This window comes from Leptodactylus fuscus, chromosome 5 (genome assembly GCF_031893055.1).
Source record: "Leptodactylus fuscus isolate aLepFus1 chromosome 5, aLepFus1.hap2, whole genome shotgun sequence".
NCBI classification, from domain to species: domain Eukaryota; kingdom Metazoa; phylum Chordata; class Amphibia; order Anura; family Leptodactylidae; genus Leptodactylus; species Leptodactylus fuscus.
Window position 1 is genome coordinate 110,777,512 of NC_134269.1, and position 14,267 is coordinate 110,791,778.

The 14,267-nt window shown below is 45.1% G+C and overlaps 1 protein-coding gene and 1 pseudogene across 1 annotated transcript in view; one reads left to right on the forward strand and one right to left on the reverse strand.

The window, feature by feature from the left end:
• The window catches only part of CDNF (cerebral dopamine neurotrophic factor), a 38,830-nt gene extending 24,575 nt beyond the window's left edge, over positions 1-14,255 (reverse strand). The window contains exon 1 of the mRNA XM_075276276.1: positions 14,091-14,255. Coding sequence (XP_075132377.1) covers positions 14,091-14,196 — 106 coding nt within the window. The 5' untranslated portion in view covers positions 14,197-14,255. The remainder of the gene's footprint in view (positions 1-14,090) is intronic.
• Positions 2,676-2,806, forward strand: LOC142205716 (U2 spliceosomal RNA; annotated as a pseudogene).
• Positions 14,256-14,267: the final 12 nt, after the last annotated feature.

A 14,267-nucleotide genomic window follows, 5' to 3' on the forward strand; every position in this document is an offset into this window, starting at 1 on the left:
ATAGATAAAGCATTAGGGGTAAATTATGTCTTTAATATAATTTTAGCGCTATAAGAATAAAAGTACTTGACAAATGTCACCCTATTGCTGGGTTGCACATCTTTTATCGATAACTACAAGGTAATGTATATGGAGTCTTTATAATAGTTGAAAACAAACGTTAGTAAAATGTAGAAGTAGAACACTTGTGTAGACGTGTTCCTTGTTATACAGGAAACTCAATAGCACATCATATATGCAGCTTTCCCACAGCTCTAAACTCTGAAGTGTTTCTCATGTGACCAGAAAACTATTTTCCGATTCCAGCTGGGTTTCACTTGATCAAGCCGTATGATGTTCAAACCCTTTCCACATGACCGTATACCACCGCAGCAAAGAATAGACTTTCCTAGGAAACTACACTAAACAGTGGTAAGACATGATATAGGTTACAGAGATGTAAGAATGGCAGTGAGAGGTTATCTGTACAGTCATGTTGCATGATCTGAAAATTTAGTCAAGAAACCTCTGCAAAGATCTATCATTTATTCTTGTCAGACTCTTGTTGGAATTGTGCAGTTGGTACTTTTGTGGGTGCCCTAATGGAAAATGGGGTAAATGGATTTCTGTCGTAAGAAAGGCAATTCTCCCTGTGTAAGATTATTCTGTACTATGTTGATCATACAATTTACCAACACCCAAAGGTTCCCACTGAAATCAATGGATCAGAGGTGCATATTTCCAATTAGCCACTCTCCAGTCAAACTGGGATATGATGGGTAGGGGTCTGACCACTGTGGATAGCGGGTAACTTGTGCATATGGTAACCTTCTTTTCTGTAAATATTTTTTCATCATACTCATTCCATATAAAACATCCTTTACACATGTCAGGAAAAATCTGAGACACCAAAACACCAATATGTTCTTATGAACCAGTGTTCTAGTGTCCCAAATAGCTGTTTAAAGGGATTCTATCATTAGAATCCATTTTTAACTAAGTACACTTTGGAATTCTTCTCTTACCTTTATTATTCTGATCCATGCGATTGTTGTTGAGAAATATCTTCTTTCGTCCTTATGTAAATTAGTTTTCAGACAACATAGGGGGCATTCCGCTGCACTCAAACAGCACTGGAGGCATCCCCTGTACTGTCTGAAAACTCTCTAGGAACGCCTCTGTCTTCTTCTCCGCCTCTTCTTCTACGTCACCATCGCATCTTCATCCAAAAGCGACGACTGCACATGTCCGTCAGCCATTTTCCTGTGGCTTCTCCCGTTTGGCCACAGGAAAATGGCTGATGGACATGTGCAGTCGGCGCTTTAGAATAAGGATGCGACGGTGACAAAGAAGAAGAGGTGGAGGTGGAGAAGAAGATGGAGGCGTCGCTAAAAAGTTTTCAGACCGCACAGGGGACACCCCCAGTGCTGTTTGAGCACAGGGTAGTGCCCCCAGTGCTGCGAGAAAACTCATTTACATAAAGAAGAAAGAAGATATTTCTAAGGAACAGCAGCGCGGATCAGAATAATAATAAAGGTAATAAAGCCTTTCTTAAGGCTATTCTCACATATACTTAGTTAAAAAAAGGGATTTTAATGATAGAATCCCTTTAAAATCTTAAAGGCTAAGGCCCTACATTGAAGAAACGCAGCATTTTTTGTTACAGATCACAGATGCTGTGATTTTTTAGCTGAAGCCAAGAATGGCTGCAAAAGGAATGGGAAATATATATATATCGGAAGCTCTTATACTTCTACCTTCTGCTCAATCCACTGCTGGCTTTGGCTCAAAAAACCACAACAAAATCTTCAGAAAAAAAAGCTGCAATTCCGCAAAGTGGGGCCTAGCCGTAATGGAATCTGCCAGCAAAATCTACCCCTTTTCCCCCCATCAATCACATGTTGTGTATGTTTGTTTGCCGCATTCCTAAAGTCCCATTGTATTCCATAAATGCTGGCTCATTATATAGAAAAATTGTTCTTTGCTGATATTCAAATGAGACTGGAAGTTCAATGGGGTGTCTATGAAGTGATCTAAGGTTCTAACTTCCCAAATATAAGTCTGCCTCACTCACTATCGCCATTCTGCACCAGGTAAGGGCCTTTCCCTGTGCCTGCGTCACTGGTCTCCCTTCTTAAAGTTTCACATCTGCACCTTTGAGTGTGATTAAGAACATACCAATGGCATCTGTAGTCTCCTAAGTGTAAGGCCGCTTCCTGGTGTACATAACATAATCTAAAGCATATACTGTACAAATTCTGTGCTTAGCATCATCATTTGATCTGCACCATGGACACTATCACAGGGCCAAATGTGAGACTTGGGGTGGTAAGAAGAGTGACGAAGGTGACGGGAAACTCCTTACCTGGCCTAGATGAATGGTATTTGATGAATTGAAGTATTTGTTCTGGGAAGGAGAGCCTTGTAGTGCTCCGTAGTCACTTCTAGCTCCATTTGCTTATCAGTAAAGAACAATTTTTCTGCAAAATAAGCCACCATATGTGGAAAGCAAATAATGGAGATTTGGAGAATATGTGCACACCATGTTATTGTTTGGGGGTGGGGGTAGTTTTTGCTGACAGATTTCTTTGAACATTTACTGAGATATGAGTCCAAGGTTCCCCTCAGCCTGACCTCTGGTGCTCCAGATGGCCATTTTTTCAGTGAAGTTGGGGGTGTTCTCTATGGCCAGCTCATGTGCTTCTTGGCCTTTTGGCTAAGATCAAGTGTAGTATCTGTTCTTATCAGAAGCAGTCCCTTTGAGCCCCCATCGCCATGGGGGGATCTGGGGCCTGGGACTGTGGAGATGGGAACGTGAGAACCACTTGAGGTGTGTTGCTGGGAGAAGCAGCTAGTAACCAGTTCTGCCAGTGGTGAGCCATGGGCCACTGTAGGGGACTGGTGAAGACTGTGGATGCTGGCAACACGACCACCAGGTGTTAGGAGTATTTAGGTTCATTGCTTTCTATTTTTCTTACCTGGGGAGTTTTTGGCTGCGCGGTGTCTGGGGTGGCATCCTGGCGCTGCGGGGTTGTCCTGTCGTGAGTATTGGTGCACACCTTCTGACTTGCACGCGCGCACTGCTGGTAGGCAGCTTTATTTCCTGGTTGATTAGTCTGTCCTCCCATTTGCACCTGGGAGGAGTGGTCTCTACTCTGTATTTAAACCCATGCCTCCCATGGTTCTGTGCTGAGTGTCGCTTTTACAGAGCTAGGCCTTAGCAGGAGGAGTAGGTGGTGTTCTGGGATAGAGGAAGTTCCGTGGTTGGTTTTTGGGAGGTTTGGGTGAACGAGTTGGTTTGTGTGTTTTCCCTTCTGTGTTCACCAATCCTTCCTCTGTGTGTAATTGACTGTGTGAGTGAATTGCCTTATCCTTTGATTTCTACTCAGTTTCCCTGTGTTTGTTTCCTAGTGTAAGGTTCCTTCCCATATTGGTTTGGGGAACCTTTCCCACATTTTTCCTGTGTGCTGCTTGTGTTGTTAGTCAGCGCACACCCTTGTCAGTCCCTGTCAGTAGCAGCTTCACTTGTTCGTTAGGGGTGACCCCCTTTAGTCTCCAGTCCCTAGAGATCTTATATGGCATTCCTTCTCCCACTTCCCTCTAGGCCTACGGTATCAGTGAGAGAGGAGCTGTCGGGGTCAGGCTTAGCCTGAGAACAGCCGACCCATGTTGTGTCAGTCCAGGTAGCTGCAACGGGGCTAAGGGATAGCAGTAGGGAATCTCGCCCTGCACTACTCCCACTAGCTATCCCGGTCCCTGCCTCACGGGTGTGGGTCGGCTGTACTCAGGCTAAGCCTGACCCCGACAGCTCCTCTCTCACTGACACCGTAGGCCTAGAGGGAAGGGGGAGAAGGAATGCCCTATAAGATCTCTAGGGACTGGAGACTAAAGGGGGTCACCCCTAACGAACAAGTGAAGCTGCTACTGACAGGGACTGACAAGGGTGTGCGCTGACTAACAACACAAGCAGCACACAGGAAACATGTAGGAAAGAATTCCCCAAACCAATATGGGAAGGAACCATACACTAGGAAACAAACACAGGGAAACTGAGTAGAAATCAAAGGATAAGGCAATTCACTCACACAGTCAATTATACACGGAGGGAGGATTGGTGAACACAGAAGGGAAAACACACACACCAACTTGTTCACCCAAAACCTCCCAAAAACCAACCACGGAACTTCCTCTATCCAAGATAACCACCTACTCCTCCTGCTAAGGCCTAGCTCTGTAAAAGCGACACTCAGCACAGAACCATGGGAGGCATGGGTTTAAATACAGAGTAGAGACCACTCCTCCCAGGTGCAAATGGGAGGACAGACTAATTAACCAGGAAATCAAGCTGCCTACCAACAGTGCGTGCGAGCAAGTCAGAAGGTGTGCACCAATACCCACGACACAAAATACTCCTAACAGACCCACACCCGTGAGGCAGGGACCGGGTTAGCTAGTGGGAGTAGTGCAGGGCAAGATTTCCTACTGCTATTCCTTAGCCCCGTTGTAGCTACCTGGACTGACATAACACCAGGTGCCTAGGATGAGTGCCTGGGGATCTTGTCTGGGGGTCAAGGAAGCGCTCGAAGGCTTCTAGTGTCGTGCCCTGGGGGTGCCGTAAATCACTGGGGGTGGGAGCCCACTGATTTTCGGCACATTGCTATGGCACTATACACACCTTTGTAGCAGCACTCCCTATGCCTGGTTTACCAGCGCTGGGAAATTTTTATTGATCTGGCGGGTAGACCGGGCCTTGATTGGCACTCTTCCCACTTGTTTAGTCTTTTCACTGTTTTTATTATTTTTATCACTCTGTCACGTCCTTTTTGTGTGCGTCGAAGGGATGCTATACCCTTTTGGGGGGTGAGGTCTGTAATGGGCTTCCCTCCCTGTGTTTTGTGACCTGTCTCCGCTTCGGCTGAGGCAGGCAAGGGTCTGAGACCAGAAGTATCCCAGGTGGTGGCAGCCCAGGGAGAAACTGGACGAAAGATCGGTTCCTAGTACCCTAGGGTGGTGGCAGCCCCAAGGGGAAAATAACTATGTCCTGGACTTGCTGTTTCGGCAGTAAGTCCTTCAGTGACTCCGAGTCACTTGGTGCCTTTTGGCCCAGTGGTGAGGAGCATAGTCAGGAACCCTTTTCCTTTTTGGGATAGAGTACCTAAGCAGTAAGCATCCTGGGCAGGTTTTTTTTAGTGGCACCCCACTTTTTTCGTGCACTTGATGTTAGTTGGCACAGTTTAGAGGGCTTCGGGGAAAAAAAAAACCAAAACAAAACACCAAGCTGTGCTGCTCCAGCTTCAGAGGAGAATTATACATGTGCAACTATTGAAACGTATGTAAGGGTGCTTTATAAAACAACTCCAGGACTTGGAGGCATAGGCATATTTGTGGCACTAAATCACAGATCCTTAATGACCTGCAGGTGGTTTAATTATCCAAATTCTGCTAACTGGTTCCCTTTAAGAAAACTTACTCTTAAAGAGATCAATATTTACTTTTCTATGTTTTTCTGGTCCACACCCTTCTCTAGTGTAAGCAGTGACAGTCCATCCTAGCAATGGCTAAATAACACACAGGTCACTTGCTCAGGTCTCAGATTATGCTGGGAGTGTTGCATGTTATGTCAACTTCTCTGTTGTCATAAAAATATCTAATCTTGTCTTATAATAGGGAGCTACTAGTTATGAAGTTTAATGATGTAAAGATTATAGAAGCGGCAAGTCAAGAGTAAATCATTACCAAATATTCTCATGACGCAGCTTAACTTTTATGGTGGTAACTTTCAAAGCACAATGAAGAATTCACAGAGGAATATGGAAATAGAGCTGACATATATACTGGAGACAAACTTTTATGTCTGTCTTGGTCTTTTTAAGAGTAAATACTGTACATTACATCATTCATCTTGCACTGAACTTGTAATAATATAAGCTGTAAGCTGAATTCAGAAGTCTACAGTCTGCTCCAGCACTTCCAGCTTCATTGATATCTCCTGCTTTTTAGAAATATACACCTATAAGTAACTATATAGTATAGATACTGCACTCACAGCACTTCTGAAATGTTAAAAAGCAATCATATTGATAAAGATTTTTTTTATTTAATAGATAATAGAAACGAATATGATAATATATATATATATATATATATATATATATACACACTCACCGGCCACTTTATTAGGTACACCTGTCCAACTGCTCGTTAACACTTAATTTCTAATCAGCCAATCACATGGCGGCAACTCAGTGCATTTAGGCATGTAGACATGGTCAAGACAATCTCCTGCAGTTCAAACCGAGCATCAGTATGGGGAAGAAAGGTGATTTGAGTGCCTTTGAACGTGGCATGGTTGTTGGTGCCAGAAGGGCTGGTCTGAGTATTTCAGAAACTGCTGATCTACTGGGATTTTCACGCACAACCATCTCTAGGGTTTACAGAGAATGGTCCGAAAAAGAAAAAACATCCAGTGAGCGGCAGTTCTGTGGGCGGAAATGCGTGGTTGATGCTAGAGGTCAGAGGAGAATGGCCAGACTGGTTCGAGCTGATAGAAAGGCAACAGTGACTCAAATAGCCACCCGTTACAACCAAGGTAGCCAGAAGAGCATCTCTGAATGCACAGTACGTCGAACTTTGAGGCAGATGGGCTACAGCAGCAGAAGACCACACCGGGTGCCACTCCTTTCAGCTAAGAACAGGAAACTGAGGCTACAATTTGCACAAGCTCATCGAAATTGGACAATTGAAGATTGGAAAAACGTTGCCTGGTCTGATGAGTCTCGATTTCTGCTGCGACATTCGGATGGTAGGATCAGAATTTGGCGTCAACAACATGAAAGCATGGATCCATCCTGCCTTGTATCAACGGTTCAGGCTGGTGGTGGTGGTGTCATGGTGTGGGGAATATTTTCTTGGCACTCTTTGGGCCCCTTGGTACCAATTGAGCATCGTTGCAACGCCAAAGCCTACCTGAGTATTGTTGCTGACCATGTCCATCCCTTTATGACCACAATGTACCCAACATCTGATGGCTACTTTCAGCAGGATAATGCGCCATGTCATAAAGCTGGAATCATCTCAGACTGGTTTCTTGAACATGACAATGAGTTCACTGTACTCCAATGGCCTCCACAGTCACCAGATCTCAATCCAATAGAGCATCTTTGGGATGTGGTGGAACGGGAGATTCGCATCATGGATGTGCAGCCGACAAATCTGCGGCAACTGTGTGATGCCATCATGTCAATATGGACCAAAATCTCTGAGGAATACTTCCAGCACCTTGTTGAATCTATGCCACGAAGAATTGAGGCAGTTCTGAAGGCAAAAGGGGGTCCAACCCGTTACTAGCATGGTGTACCTAATAAAGTGGCCGGTGAGTGTATATATATATATATATATATATATATATATAAAGACTGAACTGGATAGCTTTTAGTATAATTGTTAACCACAGTCAGTAGGAGGCCAAGCAGAGCTATAGAGCAGCAGCGCCATCTGGAGGATACATTGATTGTGATATTCAATTAGGATGCCAGCAAAAGGAGGAAAATAAAGAAAATAAAATATTATACATAACTATAAAACAGTTTCAATAATTGTCATTTTTGCAAAAATTACTTTTCCTTTTTTTATCCCTCCTAGAAATATATAAATACATTGACAGCTGAATGTTGTAGCTCCACTGATAAGACATTGATGTGAGGCTAGTCAGTGCACAAAAGCCATAGAGACAGAAAGTGAGGAGGAATTTAAGGCACAAATTCAATTTCTGCTGTTTGAACACACCTTTGCTTTGCAGGTGGCAAAGTCCAATGGGGAACCCATGGTCACTTATTGCACTTTTAGTGTCCTTCTCTTCAGTGCCCCTTTGATGCCCATTTGTCCCTTTCCTAACATGTCAGGTTTTTAAAGTCAGGCAATCAGTATTATACAGCAGAGACCTGGCAGCAGTGCCTCCTACCATTGTCCACACTGGGCATTAACCTTCTGGTGCCACAGTGCATTTTTCAGGCCATTCCACCAGTACCCTCACTCACATTCCCCTCATTTGAAGTCCATGCCATCAGACTTTTCCACCCACTCTCCTTACGTGTGGCTGTGATCTACCATCCAGCTGGCTCTCCCTACCAATTTCTGGACCAGTTCGCTTCTTGGCTTCTCCTCTTTTTATCCAGTGACATTCCTACCCTCATCATGGGTGACTTTAACATCCCTATTGACACCCCTGTTTCCCCAACTGCCCCACAGTTTCTCTCATTAACCACTTCTTTTGGTCTTTCACAATATTCTTCTTCCATCACACATGTAGATGGAAACACGATTGATCTTGTCTTCCACTGACTCCTCACAGTTTTTAAAGGGGCTCTATCACTGGAATTTTGCTATTTTAAATAAACATATGCCTGAATAGCCTTTAAAAAGGCTATTCAAGTCCTGCTAATCGTTTGTTAAAAGACCCCCCATTTTAATGAATTACCTTTTAAACGTATATGTAAATGAGCCCTCCGTGCACCCCTCACATCATACTCTGTTCACGCCCTCCTCTCTTGGTTGTTCTATGTAAGTCCTTCCTCCTGCTTTCGATTCACCAGCTCCAACTGTCTCTTACCTGCTTCTGGAAAAGGACCTGTGATGACATCACTACTGCTCTGTGATTGGCTTGTGACTGTGATGGCGTCACTACAAGGTCCTTCATCGTCTTCTAAGTAGTTATTTATGCAGAGCAGGGGCTGCAGCTCCATGTGTCTATCATAAATCTCCATGTACACAGTAGATCTATGCTATGATAGACACAGGGAGCTGCAGCCCCTGCTCTGCATAGATCACTACTTACATCACAGGTCCTTTTCCAGAAGCAGGGAAGAGGCAGTTAGAGACTGTGAATCAAAAGCAGGAGGAGGGACTTACATAGAACAACCAAGAGAGGAGGGCGTGAACAAAGTATGATGTGAGGGGTGCACGGGAACGCCCACGGTGCACAAAGGGCTCATTTACATATACATTTAAAAGGTAATTAATTAAAACGGGGGTCTTTTAACAAACGATTAGCAGGACTTGAATAGCCTTTTTAAAAGCTATTCAGGCATATGATTATCTAAAATAGCGAAAATCCAGTGATAGGGCCCCTCTAAATTTACTTACTCTTCTCTGCCGCTCTCTGATCATAACCTTCTGTCTCTCACCATCAGTGCTCTCTAACTTCACAGGATACGCCTACCCATCATACATATAGGAATTTGCGTGCTATCGACACCCAGCACCTCTCAGATACTCTACGTTCCTCTCTGTCCCCCATCTCCTGACCCAATCTGGCCACCAGTCTCTATAATGAAACCCTTAAAAATGTATTGGATGAGGTGGCTTCCCCCTCCACTCGTAAAGTGCAACACAGGAGACAGCAACTCTGGCACACGCCACAGACATGTTTTCTTCAGCGGTGCTCTAGGTGTGCCGAACGTCTGTGGAGAAAATCACATTCACCTGCAGATTTCCTCCACTTCAAATTTATGCTTAAAACATATAGTTCTGCCCTTTACCTCGCCAAACAAGACTATTTCACCGCTCTCATCTCTTCTCCCTCCAGTAACCCTAAAAGGCTTTTTGAAACTTTTCACTCCTTACTCACACCCAAGGTGCAGACGCCATTCACAGACCTTAGTGCTGATGACCTGGCCACTTATTTCCATGATAAAATTGATAAGATCCATCAGGAAATAACTGCCCAAGCCCCAGGTGGCATTGTTTCCCACACCTACCATAGTACTGATCCCCTCACCAACCGCACTTCAGACTGTCCATTCTCATCTTTTGAACCTGTTATAGAAGAAGTCTCTCAGCTACTTTCTTTATCTCGCCCTACAACCTGCAGTAGTGACCCCTTCCCCTCACACCTTCTCCAATCTCTGTCTCCTGCTATCACTACTTACCTTACTAAAATATTTAACCTCTCTCTCTCCTGGAATTTTTCCATCCTCCTTCAAACATGCTGTCATAACTCTGCTGTTGAAAAAATTCCTCCCTTGACCCGTCCTGTGCTGCTAACTATCGACCCGTTTCTAACCTCCCCTTCATGTCTAAAATCTTGGAACACTTGGTCTACTCTCATTTAATCCGCTATCTCTCTGCTTGACTCCTTACAATCTGTCTTCCGCACTCTATCCTGAAACGGCCCTCACAAGTGATCTCCTAATGGCTAAATCCAATGGTGTATCCTCTCTTCTTATTTTTCTGGATCTTTCAGCAGTATTTGACACTGTTGACCATCAACTCTTCCTCACTATGCTCCGCTCAGTTGGCCTCGAGGACACTGCGCTCTCCTCTTATCTTTCAGACCACACTTTCAGTTTATCATTTGCAGGCTCTGTTTCTTCCCCTCGTTGTTGGGGTCCCTCAGGGCTTGGTCCTAGGCCCCCTGCTCTTCTCTCTCTACAGTCATGGCCAAAAGTTTTGTGAATGACACAAATATTATATTTTCACATGATCTGCTGCCCTCTGGTTTTTATGTGTGCTTGTCAGATGTTTTTATCACATACAGAAATATAATTGCAATCATATGAGTAACAAAAGCTTATATTGACAGTTAGAATGAGTTAATGCAGCAAGTCAATATTTGTGTTGACCCTTCTTCTTCAGGACCTCTGCAATTCTCCCTGGCATGCTCTCAATCAACTTCTGGCCCAAATCCTGACTGATAGCAGTCCATTCTTGCGCAATCAATGCTTGCATTTTGTCAGAATTTGTAGGTTTTTGTTTGTCCACCCGTCTCTTGATGATCGACCACAAGTTCTCAATGGGATTAAGATCTGGGGAGTTTCCAGGCCATGGACCCAAAATCTATATGTTTTGTTCCCTGAGCCATTTAGTTATCACCTTTGCTTTATGGCAAGGTGCTCCATCATGCTGGAAAAGGCATTGTTGATCGCCAAACTGCTCTTGGACGGTTGGGAGAAGTTGATCTTGGAGGACATTCTGGTACCATTCTTTATTCATGGCTGTGTTTTTAGGCAAGACTGTGAGAGAGCCGATTCCCTTGGCTGAGAAGCAACCCCACACATGAATGGTTTCAGGATGTTTTACAGTTGGCATGAGACAAGACTGGTGGTAGCACTCACCTCGTCTTCTCCGAATAAGCTGTTTTCCAGATGTCCCAAACAATCGAAAAGGGGATTCATCAGAGAAAATGACTTTACCCCAGTCCTCAGCAGTCCACTCTCTGTACCTTTTGCAGAATATCAGTCTGTCTCTGATGTTTTTTCTGGCGAGAAGTGGCTTTTTTGCTGCCCTCCTTGAGACCAGGCCTTGCTTCAAGAGTCTCCGCCTCACAGTGTGTGCAGATGCCCTCACACCTGCCTGCTGCCATTCCTAGCAAGCTCTGCACTGCTGGTAGCCCGATCCCGCAGCTGAAACACTTTTAAGAGACGGTCCTAGTGCTTGCTGGTCTTTCTTGGGCGACCTGGAGCCTTTTTGCCGATAATGGAACATCTCTCCTTGAAGTTCTTGATGATGCAATAGATTGTTGACTGAGGTGCAATCTTTCTAGCTACGATACTCTTCCCTGTTAGGCCTTTTTTGTGCAGTGCAATGATGACTGCACATGTTTCTTTAGAGATAACCATGGTTAACAGAAGAGAAACAATGATGCCAAGCACCAGCCTCCTTTTAAAGTGTCCAGTGGTGTCATTCTTACTTAATCATGACAGATTGATCTCCAGCCCTGTCCTCATCAAAACCCACACCTGTGTTAATGGAGCAATCACTGAAACGATGTTAGCTGGTCCTTTTAAGGCAGGGCTGCAATAATGTTGAAATGTGTTTTGGGGGATAAAGTTCATTTTCTAGGCAAGTATTGACTTTGCTAGTAATTGCTGTTAAGCTGATCACTCTTTATAACATTCTGGAGTATATCGTCCAAATCCAAAGGGGGGAGTTCCTCCGGCTCTCACAGCACAGCGCGATTGGCTGTGCTGTGAAGAAGGACGTCTCTGGCTAACTGTCAGAAACGCCCTTCTGACCATAGAAGAGCTACGGTACCGGACCGTAAGCTCTTCACACTGGGCCCACATCGGGAAAGCCGACAGTGTGCTGAACTCAGCGCACTGTCAGCTTTCCGGCAGTATATAGAACTGCCTGTGGGCAAAATGGTGAAAGGTCCTCTTTAACTTAAAGAGGATTTGTCACCAAGTCCAAAATGCTAGGAGCACACGTCTATTATGCCAGTACACTAGAGGTTTTCTATTCAGTGCTCATACAGATGAAATGTATAGTAACATGCTACAAATTACTGCCAACAGTTCTTCAGAAAAAAACTGTATGCAAACCCAGACTGAGGAGGAAGTAAATGCAACACACAACACACACAAACATTTATTAGTTTATTGGGCATAGGGGACACATGCAGGTAATTGTGTACCACAACCAGCAGTACATGTACAAAAATTTGATCCTGATACAGCTATAACACTGGCACTATGGAGCTGACTGATCTGATACAGATATAACACTGCCACTCTGGAGGTGACTGACCTGAAACACGTTGATCCAGGGTTTTTATAGTGACTACCAGATTTGGAGTCGGGAAGGAATTTTTTGCCCCTGAAATGGGGCTATTGGCATGAGCCTCATCGGGGTTTTTTGCCTTCCCCTGGATCAACACTGTAGGGATTGTAAGGTTATAGGTTGGACTTCATGGACTGATGTCTTTATCCAACCTCATCTACTATGTAACGATGAAACAGCTATAACATTGGCACTGTGGAGCTGACTTATCTCATACAGCTATAACACTGGCATTGTGGAGCTGACTGATCTAGCTGCTATATTTATAACACTGGCACTGTGGAGCTGACTGATCTGATCTAGCTGCTAGAACACTGGCACTGTGGAGCTGACTGATCTCATACAGCTGCTATAACACTGGCACTGTTGAGCTGACTGATCTAGCTGCTATATTTATAACACTGGCACTGTGGAGCTAACTGATCTAGCTGCTAGAACACTGGCACTGTGGAGCTGACTGATCTCATACAGCTATAACACTGGCACTGTGAAGCTGACTGATGTGATCGAGCTGCTATATTTATAACACTGGCACTGTGGAGCTGACTGATCTGATCTAGTTGCTATAACACTGGCACGGTGGAGCTGACTGATCTCATACAGCTAGAACACTGGCACTGTGGAGCTGACTGATCTGATCTAGCTGCTAGAACACTGGCACTGTGCAGCTGACTGATCTGATCTAGTTGCTATAACACTGGCACGGTGGAGCTGACTAATCTCATACAGCTAGAACACTGGCACTGTGGAGCTGACTGATCTGATCTAGCTGCTAGAACACTGGCACTGTGCAGCTGACTGATCTGATTGATCTAGCTGCTAGAACACTGGCACTGTGGAGCTGACTGATCTCATACAGCTGCTATAACACTGGCACTGTGGAGCTGACTGATCTCATACAGCTATAACACTGGCACTGTGGAGCTGACTGATCACATACAGCTGCTATAACACTGGCACTGTGGCGCTGACTGATCTGATCTAGCTGCTATAACACTGGCACTGTGGAGCTGACTGATCTCATACAGCTGCTATAACACTGGCACTGTGGAGCTGACTGATCTCATACAGCTGCTATAACACTGGCACTGTGGAGCTGACTGATCACATACAGCTGCTATAACACTGGCACTGTGGCGCTGACTGATCTGATCTAGCTGCTATAACACTGGCACTGTGGAGCTGACTGATCACATACAGCTGCTATAACACTGGCACTGTGGCGCTGACTGATCTGATCTAGCTGCTATAACACTGGCACTGTGGCGCTGACTGATCTGATCTAGCAGCTAGAACACTGGCACTGTGGAGCTGACTGATCTGATCTAGCAGCTAGAACACTGGCACTGTGGAGCTGACTGACTTTCTGCAGATATAACACTACCACTACGACATAGAAACAATATGGACATACAGAGCTATCCAGTCCAGTGATTGACAGTTGGGCGGCCAGTCCGTACACAGCAGTGTGCTGGCGGCTGGTAACATGCACATGCTGCAGCTCTCCACAGCACTCCGGTCAGCAGGCCATGCAGCAGAGAGCACACCTGCCTCACCTTCACACTCAGCCTGAGGAGCTGCTCTCACTGCCAGCGCCCACAGCAGGCCCAGCCCTAGCCACTGCACAGCGGTCCTCATTGTCACCAGCTCTATACGTATCATACGCTCCACCAGTCCTGACACCGCACAGACCGGCAGCACGTTTCCGCACAGCTTGATGACGTCACGCCGGA